Here is a 20,537-nt window from a genome sequence, read left to right on the forward strand (position 1 = left end):
TTCTAGGGCCGTGAAGACCAATCAAGAAAGTTTGATTGAATTGAATTGCCATCTGTTCTGGAACACGGGCTTTATCACAAAGACACAAAAATCAGTCTATATATTTAAAAACGTATTCTGTTAAACATGTGATGGATTGCACAAGTCATAGATTAATAAAAGGGTGACTGGGTGACTAATTGACTAGTTGCAACCATACATAATTTGCTGCATTCTGATACAGATGATACTTTGCATTACCCAAGGCAATAAAGTACATAATGAAAAAGAAGCATTACGACACAGGTTTATGGGAACTGGTGTATTTGCGTAATCTTTTCCACATACATAAACATGTGCACTGTGGCCAAACCCTCCTATTTACAAAAAGAAAGCTTACATAAAGCAATAAAATTTAAATCCTTCATGTATCTTCAACAACAGAGCAAATATGAACGAACCTTTTGACACCATAAAGGTTTTTGTGCACACTTTTTTACAATGATGTATATTACAAAACTCAGATTTACATAAATTAGGTAGTTACCTTCAGAAAATAACACTGTAGACAAATTTCAATGAAATCTATGTCAACATTTTTATGAACAAAGAATACAGTAGTGTTTGACATAGTCCACTGCCAGATGAAACAATCTGGAGACAAAAGTTAAGATAAAACGTCACAAAATGAAAGTTTGCAGTAGCCATGCTAATCAGAAACTCACTGGCAGAACTGCACTGGCAAGAAAAAAGAATGTATTGAACTGTGATTGTGTTCGTTCAAGGGCGATGATTTATTTAAGCATTTATCACAAGATCTTAAGATTATCTCATTGCAAGGGTGTCGTTGGTGCATTTTTCAATCTAGTCTGAAGCTGGCTGTAAATTGCATTCACATTCTATGATTACTGACTTTCGAGGGCACGGACCAATGCAGTAAAGATTCACTGCTTATAAAACAAATTTCCAAATGTTTAATCTGATCATCATTTGGTAGGATTAAGTTTTTCAAACCTGCAATAAAAATCTTTCGAACGGTAGTCCTTTCAACTGACCAATGCACAAGCACATGTTTTATTGCCAATGGTGGGAGATGGCCACGATAAAATAATTTACCCTCAGATGTGCTGACGGAGAGGACGTTGAAGTTTGTGCCAGTTCTTGCTTCATGTGAATACTTTGATATATATATTTTTTTACCAGTGTTACAGAACTAACAAAATTACAACAAATATGTAAACATGTCCACCCCCTATTGCCAGTAGCAGCTAGTCTTAAGAGTAAATAAATACAAATGTCCCGGCGGCGGAAAATAGATTTATATGTGAACTTTCCAATACAAGTGCTGTGTTTAGCCCAACAGGAGCCCGGATAGTGCGTTTAGGTCTCTCATGTATGGGTTGTCACTGAGGATGCGATCGATGCGTTGCTTTTGGTCGGGGAATATGTCGTACAGCTTCTTCTTGAGCTCTGACGTCTCTCCGGGTGAGCGCTGGGGAGGGGTGGCTGGTGAGGGAGGAGGCGAGCGGCGAGGCGGGTGCCAGTCTGGTGGTCCCGAGTAGGGCCAGTGGGAGCTGCGCAGAGAGTGGGGGGGTGGAAGGATGGGGACAGAGGGCTGAGCTGAGTGCAGCCCCTCGGCATAAACAGGTTGCTGCTGATGGGATGTGGGGCGCAGGTCGGGGGGTCTCAAGGGGGGAGGGGTCATTGGGAGCCTCCTGCAGAAAGACACGATAGAAGTGAATGGGTGAAATGGGGACAAACTCCTTCTAGAACATTATGATGAGTACTTTGTATTAGTCAATAACATAGGCTCAAAAGTTTTAGACCTCTTCAAATTTTTTATTATTTTCTAAATTATGTAGTACTGAAATTACACACATTTATATTCGATCAGTAAAAATGTACCAATTGATAAATTTAAAATACACATGCACAAAGTAAAACTATAAAAGACAATCTACATTTTTTGTTGAGACAATAAGCCAACCCCATACAACAGACCAATTGATCTAAACCAGTTTTGCCGTTTTTAAGCCAGTGCCTCTATTTGAGCCTTGTATCGTTTTTATCCATTTTATATAATGGGTATGAATACTTCCTGAACCTACTGTAAATCTAAACACTACAAAGATTTCCCAAAGTTCTCAAAAATACTGTAGGGTCAATATTATACATGTGTCAGTCAAAACCAACCTGGTGTCTTTGCATAGGAAGTCATCAAGATGAGGTCCCCTTCTTCCCAATGGATCATCAGGAATCATAAAATGGTCCTCAACAAACGTAAACTGCAGCAACCTTCAAATGAAAATACAACAGCAAAGTAATAAAGCCACTTTTTAAAGTTTATTTTTTTGGCCGTAGGCTTTATTGAGTAAGACCGCACAGGGTGAAGAGCAGGGCGAGACATTCAGCAGTAAAGTAACATTTTATCTCTTTTGTATAGAGGCTGTACTACAGTACTGTGTGCAGTATTGGGCAAGCTACTAGACACAAATGCAGTATTTGTATCGTTTATAAGTTTTGTCCTGAGTTTGCAGTGTGGCTCTGGGCTGTCAGGCACGACATTTCTTTGATATCACAGTTGGACTCTGGGTGAGATTAAGTGTGAGAGTGTTTGCACAGGGCACGGAGAGAAGTGCAGCACCCTGGTGAGTTAAAGCACAGTTCCAACAGCACCATACTGCTGTTGAGAAGTCATAACAAAATGCTCTTGTAACACCATTACTGTGAACCTTATAAGTAATATATCACATTACCGTACTTTGTCACAGCAATTATATTACATTACCCGTCACTACTGTAGCTATTGTGACACTGTGTGCCTTGTGTAACGTAGGTTGGATCAAATGCTGTTAAGTACAGTACTCAGCAGTTTTATACTCACAAGCACTGTAGTAGTACTTCTTGTGTTTGCCTGTATACTGTGTACTGTTATACTGTTTATTTGGGTGAAACCTACCTCTCCTGAATAATTCTGCGCCAGGTGTCTGACGTGTTAACAAAGTCCCTCAGGTTGTCATTTGTTACGATAATCCCGTCAGTCTTTTCAGCCAGATGCAGCAAGAACCTGACAAATGAAAACAAATTGCAATTTGACCTGTTATCTAAAAAAACACTACCATAGACTGTTACAGGCACCAGAGTCCGTCCGTATAGGAGGGTTTTGTTGTGGCTCACATACCTATCATCATGTGAGGCTATTCTTTGGCCACAGACTTCTCTGGAGGGAGTAAAGGACAGGAGCCTGAGGTCTTCAAGCTGATTAAGAAAATGTTGCTCTGAAACAATGTTTTAACAGTTAATATTAAACAGGTTTTAACAGTTAATAATAAACAAGTTTGAAAATGTGAATAATAATTTTCTTTGTACCAGTGGTTAGGCGGTCTCTTTTCTGTCTCCATTGGGGCACAAACACCGTGATTTCCCGGTGGCCCCGCCTCCAGAACATCTCCACCGCGAGTGCAATGCCCCGGCATGAAAAGAACCGGTTAAGGCCGTGACTGCACGCAGCACACATGGAAACAATTGGAAGATGGTAAGCCACCAAAGAAAGAAACATAATTTAAACTATTATTATAACATAAAATATAAATCAACTAACAACTAAGATAAAATCATGAAATCTAAATCGTGATTTAAATTGAACACACAAGCTGCGTTACAATATGTAGGAATTATGGTTAAAACAGATAAATGAAAAACTGCACTGATGTCATAGGCCATTTCTTATTTGTACTTTTGCTCTGTAGCTCAGAAACCTGTCAACTTCTGTCACATGCACAAAGTACCCCAAGCATGCAGTGCTTATTTTCAGCTCATGGTTACACCCACAATGCAAATTCAAGGGAAGTTCCAAAGAGAAGAGAAAGTGATAGATGTCACTAAGGAAACAACATACCATCACAAAACCTGCACAGACACAGTTCACAGAATTTACTACTACCAGAAAGTCCAATTATATTTTTTAACATACAAAAATTGAAAGGCAAATTTAGATCTTTTGCTTTGGGACATGACACTTCAATGGATCATAGAAGTTGCAAAAAAAAACAAACACATTAAATATTGTAGAGGGAAAAAAAAGAGATAAATGGTTCATTAATTTCACTACAACATTTATTTTCGGGTTAATAATATTTATACAGATTGAATAGTTAATCTTTATTTTATGTCTAACGCACATTCCTTAAAAATGATTATGACCCGAAGTAGCGAGTTACATAAACCCCAGTTCGACAGGAGCTGAAGATTAAAACACATAAATATGCACCAAAAACATGTTTTTCCCAATTTGCTTGTTTAACCACTGTTACTAGTTTATGACTATAATCTATTTATTGAAAGTAACATTATCCCATAAATAACATGTGCCACTAACTTCACTGCTGAGCAACAATAGCCAGCAGCGTTTGCTTTGCATATGTTCTGCCCAGTGTTGCAGGGTGCAGACTTACGCCATGGCCACATTGCTGCCATCGATGATAATGTGCCTCAAATCGGGACGACCAGGCTCATTTGGTAGTGTCAGACTATAGGGACTCTTCAGTGACAGGTGGAAGCGGGTTATTCCAGAGACTGGAGCGACTGGAGGGTCATTGGCCGGAGGAATTCTTGCACCATTGAAACCGGCATGGCCAATCGTTTGACAGGAAGATGCTGAAGGACGGTTGATGGCCTGAGCTGACTAAAAGGAGAGTTAAATGAATTAAAACAGACAAGTATATCTCATAACAGAGATTGAAAAAGAAAAAACAACATGACATAAGAAATACATACACTGGAAATTGAAGACATGGAGCTGGTAGCCGTTAGCCACTGAGGTGTAGTCCGCAGTGCTGTGACTGTCTCAAGTTTAACTGATCCCCCCAAAGTCTTAGTCCCACCCCTCGTAAAGTAGTCCTTTTGAGTGACTCCACTTGTGCCTCGGGCCAAGTACTCGGTTTTGGAGTCCTGATGAGGCATTGCTTTCTCGCTGGGGATAACCTTGTTTTCATCTTCATCATCATCGTCATCAATTGTGATGACTTCATAGTTCCCAGCTCCTCCTTGAGCACTGGAACTCCTCTTGATTGTGATAATCTGAAAGAGAAAATCACAAATTGAAACTTAACTTTGTGTGCAATATGAGCAAATGTGTATCAGAAAGCAGTTTCTGACTCAACACACCAAATACATTTTAAACAATACATTCAACATCCAACACAGGCCCAACAGGAAGCATAGCTCATGTTCTTTTTATACCTGCTGGGTGCTGGTCTCGCTGTTGCTGCATTGTCTGCGGTGGCCTAGGCCATTGCTGCTGCTGCTGCCAGCTTGCTGGTTGGGGCGGATGTTTTCTTTAGCTTTGCCTGAATCCACAAGTGCCCTGCTCTCCCTGTCCTTCCCTCTACACTGAGACACGTTGGATGATGAACATGATGATGAAGACGGGGCGTCAGAGGAGCGTTCGGAGTTCGTGACTCCTTTCAGTCTTTTGGTTTCTTCATCAATTTTTTCCAGCAACACAAATGTGTCTTCGGTTTTACCTGCTTCTTGTCTGACAACACGCTCCACTACCTCCTGCTCGTATCCCATTGTTCTAAACAATATAAAAGGAAATGTAATTATTCAGAAACACCTTGATAACTTGTGGCAAAATACAGTATATTGTCAGGTTCTTCTCATGTATTTAGTGTAATAGACTTTGACAGATACTATATCAAATAAATTGATTAAAAAAATGACTGATCTCTACCTATCTACACTCTTATTATCTCACACAAACAGTTTAATGGCTGAAAATTAAATAAGGTTTACCTAAAAAAATTTACTAAGCAGCGGAGGTTGGTTTCTGGGCTGACTGCCTCTCCATCATCCATGTTGCCATCCCCAACTCCCATCATGATGGGGCCCACAGTGTTTGCCTTAGAGCACAGGGTTGAAGATGCACAGGGCGTTTTGGATCGACAGCTGCTACTGCCCCCTCTGCCTTCTCTGTCCCGTCTTTCCCGCTCTCGTGCCCTCTCTGGTGAGTCCTCCCTTCGCTCCAGAGAATATTGTCTTTTTGTGTCTCTGGTTTCACTCGCTGATGAGCGCCGCTTATGGCTGGGCCGTGTCCCGTTGAGCAGGATCACCTCAGGACCCAGTCCTATCCCTCCTCCAGCTTTGGGCCCCCCAGAGTGTCCACTAGCCCCCTTTTCATCAAAAGTAGCATCCAGTATCCGGTTGGAGAGCTCAGTGACAGGGGTGCTACTCTGTGACCGATCTTGTTCCACCTCGGCATGGTTCTGGTTAGGTGTCTGTTTAAAATACAAAAACAAAAAAAAATTAAAATTGGTTTTAATTCAGCCCTGTGAAAAAATATCACTCTTTTCTGAGAGAATCTTATCATTCTCAACCGTTTGTATTTTTATCAAAAATAACAAATATAACCTTTTAAAACATATATTTTAACTTTGAAATACTATTAACTATGAGAAAAAATGGTTTTATATGTGTTAGGAGGACTAACCAGGGGAGATGTGCTTGCGCCTGAGGGGCTGTGTACCAGACCCAGCAACTCCTCCTTCAGTGCACTGGGGAGAAGCAGCAGCTCCATGGTATACTTGTCATCTCTCTCCTCCACAAAAGATTTGAAGGCTCGCTTCAGTGCTGGTTCTCTGTCACTGGGTAAGCTTGTTTTATCCTGAGCAATATAATATAATATAGCTTGTTACATTAAACACTTTTGGTTAATTTAGTAATGAATAAACACCGAGACACACCTGAAACAGTGCTACAAACTGCTGAATTCTGCTCTGGGCCATCACCACAGGTTCTGCCTGCCCTAACAGCCGCAGTCGGCCAGGCTCAGTCACCTGAACTTCTGCGCTTGTATCTCGTATGAGTCTGTCAAGGAAGAGGCCACGAGCACCAGCAAAGATACAGTGCATGTCCACTGGATAACGCTCTTCTATAACAAGTTCTGGATCACACAGCCCCCGGATGTACTCCTGTTACAAGAAAATATGGCATAATAATTTCATAGTCATTTCATTGTCTCCCTAAAGCTTGCCTGACACACAGGGAAACTCCTGTTGAACGGAAAGCTTGGATGAGTTGGCTGCATGTAAGGCCTTTACTGTCATTTCTTAAGAATTACTCATCACAGGCAAAAACTTACAACATATAGAAACATCAATGTTGGTCACAAAATGCAAACAAGGCATTCATGAAGTAAGATGAATTCATATGATTACTGCACATACTCATCCTAGAACGTAGACTGCACATATTGTTTGTTAGAGTTAAAATCGACACATAACTATACTGCTTGCAGAAATGAAAGGAAGCAAAATGAAATTAAAGCCGCAAGCGGCGATGAAGGCCCTCGCCCTTGGGGACTCGTCCCTTGCAACCGCCCCCGCTCACTCTCGTCCCCTGCGGTCACCTCCGCTCGCTCTCGTTCCTTGCGGCCACCTCCGCTCGTTGTCATCCCTTGCTACCACCTTTGCTCACTCTCACGCCTTACGACCACCTCTGTTTGCTGTGGTCCCTTGCGATCAATCCTCATCACACTGATTTAAGTTGTATTACAGTGCATTTTATACGAAAGTCCCTTAAAGTTGCATTATAGTTCATTTTATGCAAAGTCCCTTAAATTTGCATTACAGTACATTATATGCGAAAGTCCCTTTAAGTTGCATTACAGTTTATTATATGCGAAAGTCCCTTTAAGTTGCATTACAGTTTATTATATGCGAAAGTCCCTTTAAGTTGCATTACAGTTCATTTTATGCGAAAGTCCCTTTAAGTTGCATTACAGTTCATTATATGCGAAAGTCCCTTTAAGTTGCATTACAGTTTATTATATGCGAAGGTCCCTTTAAGTTGCATTACAGTTTATTATATGCGAAAGTCCCTTTAAGTTGCATTACAGTTCATTTTATGCGAAAGTCCCTTAAAGTTGCATTACAGTGCATTTTATGCAAAGTCCCTTTAAGTTGCATTACAGTACATTATATGCGAAAGTCCCTTTAAGTTGCATTACAGTTCATTTTATGCGAAAGTCCCTATTAAGTTGCATTATAGTGCTATTGTGAAAATCCCTATGTAGTTGCATAATTGTGTTGTAATTGCAATAATCCCTATTTTGTTGCAGAAACTGTACAAACATGTTGATATTGCAGAAACTCTTAACACTGTATAAACTGTTAAAATCACTGACAGACTGCACTGTATCAGAAATTCTATTAAAATGCCGACAAAAAAAGAGAAAGGATTAGAGAAGTGTCACAGCCGTGTTTGAACTGGCAACCTCCTCCACCAAAGACAAGCACACTATCACTGAGCTGTACCTCCATGGTAGGTAGACCCCGATGTGGGCTACTTTTGTCTAAATTATTGAGCAGAAGTTAGTTCCCAGCACACCACTGGAGGAGAGAGGTAATTTCAGGTCATGCACCCCACCCATACATTGGGGCGGGACCATAGGTGCGGTTAAAAAAAAAAAAAAAAGAGCTAAGGTCAAAATTGATCCATTAATGTCATGATTGGCAAGCCAATGCACAAGCAGTAACACTACACAGGCACAACCAATCTCATGAAACGTCCTGTATTCATGTGTTTTAGGCTGTGACAATGTGTGCAGTTGCCCATGTAAAAGGTGAAAACAATATAAAAGTGTCATGACTGTGTTTGGACTAGCTACCTCCTTCACTTGAAACATGGGCCTGATGATGGCTTGGTTTCTCGAAATTCCCAGGCTGGAATTTGATTGCAGCAACACACTGGAGGAGAGGTTATTTCCCTGTTTTTAGTGAGTTCTTCCTGGAAGGTGCTGAGTCCAAAAGAAAAAGGAAATAAAAGAGTGAACATTGGGATTGGATCCAGCAACCTCCTGTACACTAGTTCAGCTCTCTACCGATGGAGCTACTCCAGCTGAGTGAATTAAACAGCAGATTGGAAATTAATGTCATGAGAGATCATGCACTTGTGTGTTTGCAGGAAACGGATTCACAGTTTAGATCCCCCCCCCACCTTCAACATGTCCCCGATTGTTTTCGACATATTCCCCAGTGTCCCCCATTTCTTTCTCTTTAGTGACGCATGTTTTGAAGCGTTTTTCATGAGGGTGGGACCATATTTGCGGTAAAAAAGAAAAAAAAGAAAAGGTAAAGTCAGAATTGATCCAACAACCTAATGGTTGGGAATCCAACGCTCAAGCTATGATGCCACACAGGCACAGAAACTTCTGCAAAATGTCCCTTACTCACGTGTTATAGGCTGCGACAATGTGTGCAGCATCCCATGTAAAAGGTGAAAGCAATATAAAAGTGTCAAGGTCGTGTTTGGACTAGCTACCTCCTTCACTTGAGACGACCATGCTATCACTGAGCTGTAATTACATGCAAACATGGGCCTGATGACTGCTTGGGTACTCCAAATTCACAGGCTGAAATTTGATCCCGGCAACACACTGGAGGGGTAATTTTCCTGTTTCTAATGAGTTTGGAACCATCGGCGACGATTCATGTTTTTACCAGAAAGTGCGGAGTCCAAAAGAAAAACAAATGAAAAGGAGTCTTGGTAGGGATTTGATCCAGCAACCTCCTGTACACTAACCCAGCTCTCTACCAATGGAGCTACTAAGACTGAGTGATTACTGCAGGGGATTTGACATTGATATCATGAACTACCCCGCACTTGTGTATTTGCAGGAAATGGATTTACAGTATAGAAAATAATATATTCTATCATTATTTAATCAGGGTAAATTCCTGGCTGCCCAAAGAAACGTTGAGAGAGGGTTTCAGCCCTGCAGCACCCTCGATAGAGACGGACAGGAAACAGACGAATTAAACTTCCTGTGATTGTACTGTTGAGAAAAACGTGAATTTGGAGGCCAAAACGTCCAAATTAAAGCTTCTGTCTTTGACATAGGGGTAGTATAAGTACCTATGAGTCCAAAAGTGTGGCTTTTGTGAAGAAAGGGAGAAATTTGGAAAATTGGCGAATTTCAGGAGACAGAGGCCTCTGACAGAGGCCAGTATGCAGCTAGGCTAAGACCTCTGGCTATTTTCACGGAGGATGGGCGGGCCACTTACAAGCCACTTACAAGCCACTTACAAGCCACTTACAAGCCACTTACAAGCCACTTACAAGCCACTTTGAAGCCAAGATGGCCGCCTCCCTGTGCGAGTGGGCGTGGCGCTCCAAGTGAGTTTTGGGCTTGTCCTGATGTCCCCTCTCACTGTGCCGAGGGATTCGGGCGTACGCCCAAAAACGCCCCTATTTTTTTGAATTGGGGTCCGCTTCCAGAGGGCGCTGTGGAGCCATTTTGTTGTGGGCGTGTCCCATTCGTCCAATATCATAAATTTTTTCGCTGCCCCATTGCCTCCGCCAATTTTGGGGAGCTTTCACCCACGTTCAGCGGGTCAAAAACGCGATCCTTTCCGGAGAAAAAAAATAATAATAATAATAAGAAACCACCCAAAAACAATAGTCCCTTGCCAGGACTGCGTCCGGCTCGGGCCTAAATATTAGGAGAACGGAGCGAGATAGAGGCATGGTGTAATATATTTTTTTGTTTGTTATGATGAGTAGAAGACATCTGGAAAGTTTGGTGGAAATCGGACAAAATAAATTTTTCAGGGTATAGGCAGGGGGCGCTATAGTGATGTGCACCGTGGAGTAATTGATCTCTATGGAATCAGACCGTAAGTGGCCTTCTGTCAGCCAAGTATGATCCAGACTGGATAGAGCGCGTGCCTGCGAGGTGGTGTCAAATTTACATGACAAAACGTGTTTTTGGGGGGGCGCCATTCGAAACGGGGGGGTCTGAGTGAAAAAAAAGTCAGGTATTTTTTGTAGCCCCGTGTCAGGAGAGTCTGTTTAAACAGGTATGGGCTTATTCTGCTGAAAAACCAGGGACTAGTTTGTTGACACACAAGGCAGGTCCAGATAGACTCCCACATAAAAGTCAAAGTCACACCCACATCTTAGGAAATATGACATGACTATAATGTATTTTTTGGTTTGCAAAAGTGTCTAGAACATACTGGCATCATTGTATTAAAACGATTCAAAAGTGCAGTTTTGAAGGTATGGCTAGGGGGCGCTATACTGGGAGCAGGCTACACATTAATGGCTTCATTCTGTTCAGTTTCAGGTGGCGCATTAGTGACATGAATATGAGCTCTGTGGGTTTATGCCTGTGAGCGTGAGCTTTCTTCCAAACAACGCGAAATCTACGCGTTTTTTGCCGCGTCGTTACGCGGAGACGGTGAAACTTTTTTGAGAAACGCTGGGCAAATATTGAATTTCAATATGTCTAGATGCGCTGTGCCAAATGTGATCTAAATCCGACGAAAAACCAGGGACTAGTTCGTTAAAACGTAAAATGAGTTTAGACGATGTCCGGGTTTGAAGCCAAGATGGCCGCCTCCCTGTGCGAGTGGGCGTGGCGCTCCAAGTGAGTTTTGGGCTTGTCCTGATGTCCCCTCTCACTGTGCCGAGTGATTCGGGCGTACGCCCAAAAACGCCCCTATTTTTTTGAATTGGGGTCCGCTTCCAGAGGGCGCTGTGGAGCCATTTTGTTGTGGGCGTGTCCCATTCGTCCAATTTCATAAATTTTTTCGCCGCCTCATTGCCTCCGCCAATTTTGGTGAGCTTTCACCCACGTTTAGCGGGTCAAAAACGCGATCCTTTCCGGAGAAAAAAAATAATAATAATAATAATAATAATTAAAGCCGCAAGCGGCGATGAAGGCCCTCGCCCTTGGGGACTTGTCCCTTGCAACCGCCCCCGCTCACTCTCGTCCCTTGCGGCCACCTCCGCTCGCTCTCGGTCCTTGCGGCCACCTCCGCTCGTTGTCATCCCTTGCTACCACCTTTGCTCACTCTCACGCCTTACGACCACCTCTGTTTGCTGTGGTCCCTTGCGATCAATCCTCATCACACTGATTTAAGTTGTATTACAGTGCATTTTATGCGAAAGTCCCTTAAATTTGCATTACAGTGCATTTTATGCAAAGTCCCTTAAAGTTGCATTACAGTGCATTTTATGCGAAAGTCCCTTAAAGTTGCATTACAGTTTATTATATGCGAAAGTCCCTTTAAGTTGCATTACAGTTTATTATATGCGAAAGTCCCTTTAAGTTGCATTACAGTTTATTATATGCGAAAGTCCCTCTAAGTTGCATTACAGTTTATTATATGCGAAAGTCCCTTTAAGTTGCATTACAGTTTATTATATGCGAAAGTCCCTTTAAGTTGCATTACAGTTTATTATATGCGAAAGTCCCTCTAAGTTGCATTACAGTTTATTATATGCGAAAGTCCCTCTAAGTTGCATTACAGTTTATTATATGCGAAAGTCCCTTTAAGTTGCATTACAGTTTATTATATGCGAAAGTCCCTTTAAGTTGCATTACAGTTTATTATATGCGAAAGTCCCTTTAAGTTGCATTACAGTTTATTATATGCGAAAGTCCCTCTAAGTTGCATTACAGTTTATTATATGCGAAAGTCCCTTTAAGTTGCATTACAGTTTATTATATGCGAAAGTCCCTTTAAGTTGCATGACAGTGCTTTATATGCGAATGTCCCTATTAAGTTACATTATAGTGCTATTGTGAAAATCCCTATGTAGTTGCATAATTGTGTTGTAATTGCAATAATCCCTATTTTGTTGCAGAAACTGTACAAACATGTTGATATTGCAGAAACTCTTAACACTGTATAAACGGTTAAAATCACTGACAGACTGCACTGTATCAGAAATTCTATTAAAATGCCGACAAAAAAAGAGAAAGGATTAGAGAAGTGTCACAGCCATGTTTGAACTGGCAACCTCCTCCACCAAAGACAAGCACACTATCACTGAGCTGTACCTCCATGGTAGTTAGACCCCGATGTGGGCTACTTTTGTCTAAATTATTGAGCAGAAGTTAGTTCCCAGCACACCACTGGAGGAGAGAGGTAATTTCAGGTCATGCACCCCACCCATACATTGGGGCGGGACCATAGGTGCGGTTCTAAAAAAAAAAAAAAGAGCTAAGGTCAAAATTGATCCATTAATGTCATGATTGGCAAGCCAATGCACAAGCAGTAACACTACACAGGCACAACCAATCTCATGAAACGTCCTGTATTCATGTGTTTTAGGCTGTGACAATGTGTGCAGTTGCCCATGTAAAAGGTGAAAACAATATAAAAGTGTCATGGCTGTGTTTGGACTAGCAACCTCCTTCACTTGAAACATGGGCCTGATGATGGCTTGGTTTCTCCAAATTCCCAGGCTGGAATTTGGTTGCAGCAACACACTGGATGAGAGGTTATTTCCCTGTTTTTAGTGAGTTCTTCCTGGAAGGTGCTGAGTCCAAAAGAAAAAGGAAATAAAAGAGTGAACATTGGGATTGGATCCAGCAACCTCCTGTACACTAGTTCAGCTCTCTACCGATGGAGCTACTCCAGCTGAGTGAATCAAACAGCAGATTGGAAATTAATGTCATGAGAGATCATGCACTTGTGTGTTTGCAGGAAACGGATTCACAGTTTAGATCCCCCCCCCCCCCCCACCCACCCAACCCCACCCCCCCACCTTGAACATTTCCCCGATTGTTTTCGACATATTCCCCAGTGTTTCCTCAATTGTCTCCCTACGATCCCCCATTTCTTTCTCTTTAGTGACGCATGTTTTGAAGCGTTTTTCATGAGGGTGGGACCATATTTGCGGTAAAAAAAAAAAAAAAAAAAAGGTAAAGTCAGAATTGATCCAACAACCTAATGGTTGGGAATCCAACGCTCAAGCTATGATGCCACACAGGCACAGATACTTCTGCAAAATGTCCCTTACTCACATGTTATAGGCTGTGACAATGTGTGCAGCATCCCATGTAAAAGGTGAAGGCAATATGAAAGTGTCAAGGTTGTGTTTGGACTAGCTACCTCCTTCACTTGAGACGAACATGCTATCACTGAGCTGTAATTCCATGCAAACATGGGCCTGATGACTGCTTGGGTACTCCAAATTCACAGGCTGAAATTTGATCCCGGCAACACACTGGAGGGGTAATTTTCCTGTTTCTAATGAGTTTGGAACCATCGGCGACGATTCATGTTTTTACCAGAAAGTGCGGAGTCCAAAAGAAAAACAAATGAAAAGGAGTCTTGGTTGGGATTTGATCCAGCAACCTCCTGTACACTAACCCAGCTCTCTACCAATGGAGCTACTAAGACTGAGTGATTTCTGCAGGGGATTTGACATTGATATCATGAAATACCCCGCACTTGTGTATTTGCAGGAAATGGATTTACAGTATAGAAAATAATATATTCTATCATTATTTAATCAGGGTAAATTCCTGGCTGCCCAAAGAAACGTTGAGAGAGGGTTTCAGCCCTGCAGCACCCTCGATATTGAAGCAATATTTTGGAAAGACCCATATAGTACGAGGAGCACACAGAGAGACGGACAGGAAACAGACGAATTAAACTTCCTGTGATTGTACTGTTGAGAAAAACGTGAATTTGGAGGCAAAAACGTCCAAATTAAAGCTTCTGTCTGTGACATAGGGGTAGTATAAGTACCTATGAGTCCAAAAGTGTGGCTTTTGTGAAGAAAGGGAGAAATTTGGAAAATTGGCGAATTTCAGGAGACAGAGGCCTCTGACAGAGGCCAGTATGCAGCTAGGCTAAGACCTCTGGCTATTTTTACGGAGGATGGGCGGGCCACTTACAAGCCACTTAAAAGCCAATTGAAGCCAAGATGGCCGCCTCCCTGTGCGAGTGGGCGTGGCGCTCCAAGTGAGTTTTGGGCTTGTCCTGATGTCCCCTCTCACTGTGGCGAGTGATTCGGGCGTACGCCCAAAAACGCCCCGATTTTTTTGAATTGGGGTCCGCTTCCAGAGGGCGCTGTGGAGCCGTTTTGTTGTGGGCGTGTCCCATTCGTCCAATTTCATAAATTTTTTCGCTGCCTCATTGCCTCCGCCAATTTTGGGGAGCTTTCACCCACGTTTAGCGGGTCAAAAACGCAATCCTTTCCGGAGAAAAAAAATAATAATAATAATAATAATAATAATAAGAAACCACCCAAAAACAATAGTCCCTTGCCAGGACTGCGTCCGGCTCGGGCCTAAATATTAAGAGAACGGAGCAAGATAGAGGCATGGTGTAATATATTTTTTTGTTTGTTATGATGAGTAGAACACATCCGGAAAGTTTCGTGGAAATCGGACAAAATAATTTTTTCAGGGTATAGGCAGGTGGCGCTATAGTGATGAGCACCGTGAAGTAATTGATCTCTATGGAATCAGACCGTAAGTGGCCTTCTGTCAGCCAAGTATGAGCGAGACTGGATAGAGCGCGTGCCTGCGAGGTGGTGTCAAATTTACATGACAAAACGTGTTTTTGGGGGGGCGCCATTCGAAACGGGGGGGTCTGAGTGAAAAAAAAGTCAGGTATTTTTTGTAGCCCCGTGTCAGGAGAGTCTGTTTAAACAGGTATGGGCTTATTCTGCTGAAAAACCAGGGACTAGTTTGTTGACACACAAGGCAGGTCCAGATAGACTCCCACATAAAAGTCAAAGTCACGCCCACATCTTAGAAAATATGACATGACTATAATGTATTTTTTGCTTTGCAAAAGTGTCTAGAACATACTGGCATCATTGTATAAAAAAGATTCAAAAGTGCAGTTTTCAAGGTATGGCTAGGGGGCGCTATCCTGGGAGCAGGCTACACATTAATGGCTTCATTCTGTTCAGTTTCAGGTGGCGCATTAGTGACATGAATATGAGCTCTGTGGGCTTATGCCTGTGAGCGTGAGCTTTCTTGGAAACAACGCGAAATCTACGCGTTTTTTGCCGCGTCGTTACGCGGAGACGGTGAAACTTTTTTGAGAAACGCTGGGCAAATGTTGAATTTCAACATGTCTAGATGCACTGTGCCAAATGTGAGCTAAATCCGACAAAAAACCAGGGACTAGTTCGTTAAAACGTAAAATGAGTTTAGACGATGTCCGGGTTTGAAGCCAAGATGGCCGCCTCCCTGTGCGAGTGGGCGTGGCGCTCCAAGTGAGTTTTGGGCTTGTCCTGATGTCCCCTCTCACTGTGGCGAGTGATTCGGGCGTACGCCCAAAAACGCCCCGATTTTTTTGAATTGGGGTCCGCTTCCAGAGGGCGCTGTGGAGCCGTTTTGTTGTGGGCGTGTCCCATTCGTCCAATTTCATAAATTTTTTCGCTGCCTCATTGCCTCCGCCAATTTTGGGGAGCTTTCACCCACGTTTAGCGGGTCAAAAACGCAATCCTTTCCGGAGAAAAAAAATAATAATAATAATAATAATAATAATAAGAAACCACCCAAAAACAATAGTCCCTTGCCAGGACTGCGTCCGGCTCGGGCCTAATAAGAAACCACCCAAAAACAATAGTCCCTTGCCAGGACTGCGTCCGGCTCGGGCCTAAATATTAGGAGAACGGAGCGAGATAGAGGCATGGTGTAATATATTTTTTTGTTTGTTATGATGAGTAGAAGACATCTGGAAAGTTTGGTGGAAATCGGACAAAATAAATTTTTCAAGGTATAGGCAGGGGGCGCTATAGTGATGTGCACCGTGAAGTAATTGATCTCTATGGAATCAGACCGTAAGTGGCCTTCTGTCAGCCAAGTAGGATCCAGACTGGATAGAGCGCGCGCCTGCGAGGTGGTGTCAAATTTACATGACAAAACGTGTTTTTGGGGGGGCGCCATTCGAAACGGGGGGGTCTGAGTGAAAAAAAAGTCAGGTATTTTTTGTAGCCCCGTGTCAGGAGAGTCTGTTTAAACAGGTATGGGCTTATTCTGCTGAAAAACCAGGGACTAGTTTGTTGACAAACAAGACAGGTCCAGATAGACTCCCACATAAAAGTCAAAGTCACGCCCACATCTTAGAAAATATGACATGACTATTATGTATTTTTTGCTTTGCAAAAGTGTCTAGAACATACTGGCATCATTGTATAAAAAAGATTCAAAAGTGCAGTTTTCAAGGTATGGCTAGGGGGCGCTATCCTGGGAGCAGGCTACACATTAATGGCTTCATTCTGTTCAGTTTCAGGTGGCGCATTAGTGACATGAATATGAGCTCTGTGGGCTTATGCCTGTGAGCGTGAGCTTTCTTGGAAACAACGCGAAATCTACGCGTTTTTTGCCGCGGCGTTACGCGGAGACGGTGAAACTTTTTTGAGAAACGCTGGGCAAATATTGAATTTCAATATGTCTAGATGCGCTGTGCCAAATGTGATCTAAATCCGACGAAAAACCAGGGACTAGTTCGTTAAAACGTAAAATGAGTTTAGACGATGTCCGGGTTTGAAGCCAAGATGGCCGCCTCCCTGTGCGAGTGGGCGTGTCGCTCCAAGTGAGTTTTGGGCTTGTCCTGATGTCCCCTCTCACTGTGCCGAGTGATTCGGGCGTACGCCCAAAAACGCCCCTATTTTTTTGAATTGGGGTCCGCTTCCAGAGGGCGCTGTGGAGCCATTTTGTTGTGGGCGTGTCCCATTCGTCCAATATCATAAATTTTTTCGCTGCCTCATTGCCTCCGCCAATTTTGGTGAGCTTTCACCCACGTTTAGCGGGTCAAAAACGCGATCCTTTCCGGAGAAAAAAAATAATAATAATAATAATAATAAGAAACCACCCAAAAACAATAGTCCCTTGCCAGGACTGCGTCCGGCTCGGGCCTAATAAATCCAAGTCTGAATCTTAAAGTGGCAGGCGCTATTTATAGTCTAAAAAAAACAAAACAAAAAAAACATTAAGACTTGCAATACCAGTTCCTCTACATCTAACTACATAACTTTAACATTGGCATGGCTTGTGAATCATCATTGTCCAATTTGAAATGAATCTAGAACCGTCATAAAGTCTTGATAATGAGAAAAAAAACAACTGTCCACAGTTTGAACTTCATCTTAATTGTAGCTATACAATATGTGATGACAATATATCCTTGTAGTAATAAGTAAGTACAATATAACATAATTTAAATATGTTATTGAAACCTAATTTTCGGATATGTAAAGATGCACGGATGAGCAGACCCATCAGAGCTCATCACATCAGTGAGCACTGTCACACCTGTGCTGAAGACCGACAACTGAGTGGTGTCTTGGGTGTGTTGTAATGTTTGTTTGTTTGTTTTTTAACGTTAATATGAAGATCCACAAAACCGATTTGTGATAACCATTCTTTCTCTCCGCCCAACTGACCTTAGCTTTCGACACATCGTCTCTGTTTCCCCGTAGCTGAAGCCATATCTGCCGCGATGTTTTGTTTCCAAGTGGCAGTCCAGTGTGTTCCAACAAACCAATAATTGTAAAGCCAGCCCTAAAAACCTGTTCCACTCGGGGTTTCGCACATTTCAGCTCGTCTTCCTTTTCCTCCAGCACCGTAAACTCGTCCACAGTGTTACCGTCTTGCTGTGGTCTTCCTGCGGCAGCGGGGAGTCTGCTGCTGGGTACCTCGGCGTAAGTTAGCTCGGTGCCTCGTCTCAACCCGAGGAGGGGCCGCGTTGTTGACATTTTGTCCACAGCTTTTTCCTTCGCTTTACGAAGTTCGCTTCAATTCTGACTCCCCTGAACGGTCAAGGGGCTCAAGTGGCCAAACATTTTCTCTCTCGGATGTACTTTTAGACCACAAACATCCTTTACGGCGCCAGTCGACACAGGCACAGGTAAAGCTAAATGGCTAGTAACGCGGAAGTCCCGAGTGACGTTTCCGGAAAGTCCCAGTGATGACGCCATCAAAACACGACAGTTAAAATGTTTACGTTATCCACATGATGGTAATCTTTTGAGTTTATGAAACCGAACAAAGAGACAATTTCCTATTTCGTCAAATCCCCAACACGCCATTACACAAAATAAAATGTACGTGTACATTCATTAGATTTATTGCATTCGTCGTGAGAAAACTAAACCACATGGGCCACTGGTATCATGATGGTACCAGTGCTTATCATGTATGCATGGATGATTGTTTTGAAAGCCAAAACTAAACATTACGATGGCTATAGGCTAGTAAAATTATTTTTAAAAAGCTGCTTGGATTAACTTTGTTGTCCTGACATGCATCTGGTAAAATAAAACTTCAAGTGGCACACTGTCTCATAAAATACTCTTCTATTGATCTAATGTAGCCTACATTACTAGGCTATATGTTTTTGTAAGGTGTAGGTATTGTTTGTGTTATTGTTTAAGGTATTGTTGACTAGCCTGAGTATTCTTTGATGTTGCCACTTACATAGTCTACCTTTTTCATAATCATTTTCATTGTTTTAAGTGGGCATAGCATTTCAGGGCCCTTATTATGCTCATCACATTTTTTTGAACTTTTAAACATGCTGTAATGTTCTATCGTAAAAAGTTGTGCTTCCTCATTCAACCATGAAGGAATCCCTCATCACAAGAGATCAACACATTTTCTCTCCCCTGATAATGTCATGTGGATGCCCGCCTTTGATTTACTTCTTTAAACTTTGAAATACCCTGATACACATTTCAAAATAGCCTAAATAAGACAGAGAGATAGATGTGAGGAGTCTAAACTCATACATTCTTCGTCAGAGCGATAGTTATTCAACCTTTCACACCAAGTACAACTCCATAAAATGTTTGACCTTCCAGTTTACCACCAGATCAAGTCAGAACCAGGTCAGTCAAATCAGAACCTATCTGATTGTTTAAAAAAAAAAAAAAGACCCAAATTGTGTCTAAACTGGGTGTAAACCATGTCTAAACAAAAAAAAAAAGTGTCTCCTATTAAAATAAATAAAATCTAAAATTGCATTAGAACCTGAGTACCACTTGAAGAACCATGGCTCTAAGGATACTAAACTCTGACTCCTCTAATTGTGAAAAAGAACATTTTTATCATTGCAACACTTTTTCTCTCCAGGCAGAATTGACATCAAAGCTTTGAACTTATTTATCTTGGTTTTGCAACGATACGGAACGGAAGCCGTTGACTGCAAGAATGCAATTGTACTCTGACTGACTGTCATGTTTCAATATGTATTACAATCAGCGTTGTTGTGCCCCAGGGCAAGACACATGCTTTATGTAGGCCTATGTGTGTGAGTGATTGGTGGTGGTCAGAGGATTGGCAGTCTGGCTTCCATCAATCTACTCCAGCTGTGACAATAGCTCACCACCAGAGAATGAATTACAGTAAATCATACTGCAACTTAGAGCCTTTGAGTATTAATGACATGTATTTTGTCAGTTATTGCATTGGTCTCTACAGCCTAAATGGCCTATAGGGCATAGGGCAGCCCCAAAATGGTTATACAGACAAACGGAGTTGACCTTTTCCCTCTTTATAGACTGTTGAAAGTGTTTCATTTCAGTGCATCACAACAGGACCCATGGGAGTGGCACAAGCAGTCCAAATGGGATGCCACCTCTGACTACCCAGAGCAGTTGGAGATATGCAGGAGATTCTCATTCCAGAGCTGGTAGTTTGTGTGGCTGTAGAAGGTCAAAGGAATAAACATTGCAAAATGGTCTCCAATTGACCACTTATGGTTTGTCCAACATAAACTTGAGAGTAGGCCTATAGC

General features: G+C 42.2%; 2 protein-coding genes across 2 annotated transcripts in view; both read right to left on the reverse strand.

Annotated features, from left to right (window-relative positions):
* siah1 (siah E3 ubiquitin protein ligase 1) overlaps positions 1-10,573 on the reverse strand; it is a 29,383-nt gene extending 18,810 nt beyond the window's left edge. The window contains exon 1 of the mRNA XM_079568322.1: positions 10,569-10,573. The gene's annotated coding sequence lies outside the window, so the exon portion shown is untranslated. The remainder of the gene's footprint in view (positions 1-10,568) is intronic.
* n4bp1 (nedd4 binding protein 1) lies at positions 406-18,691 on the reverse strand. The gene is made up of 12 exons (XM_079568320.1): positions 18,187-18,691; positions 6,723-6,950; positions 6,470-6,643; positions 5,776-6,257; positions 5,221-5,557; positions 4,756-5,058; positions 4,434-4,663; positions 3,349-3,479; positions 3,161-3,257; positions 2,939-3,046; positions 2,173-2,274; positions 406-1,694 (listed from the first exon to the last, which is right to left on the reverse strand). The coding sequence occupies exons 1-12, from the start codon at positions 18,496-18,498 to the stop codon at positions 1,331-1,333; spliced, it is 2,868 nt and encodes a 955-aa protein (XP_079424446.1). The 5' UTR covers positions 18,499-18,691; the 3' UTR covers positions 406-1,330.
* Positions 18,692-20,537: the final 1,846 nt, after the last annotated feature.

This window comes from Gobius niger, assembly GCF_951799975.1.
Source record: "Gobius niger genome assembly, chromosome: 12".
Lineage (NCBI taxonomy): Eukaryota > Metazoa > Chordata > Actinopteri > Gobiiformes > Gobiidae > Gobius > Gobius niger.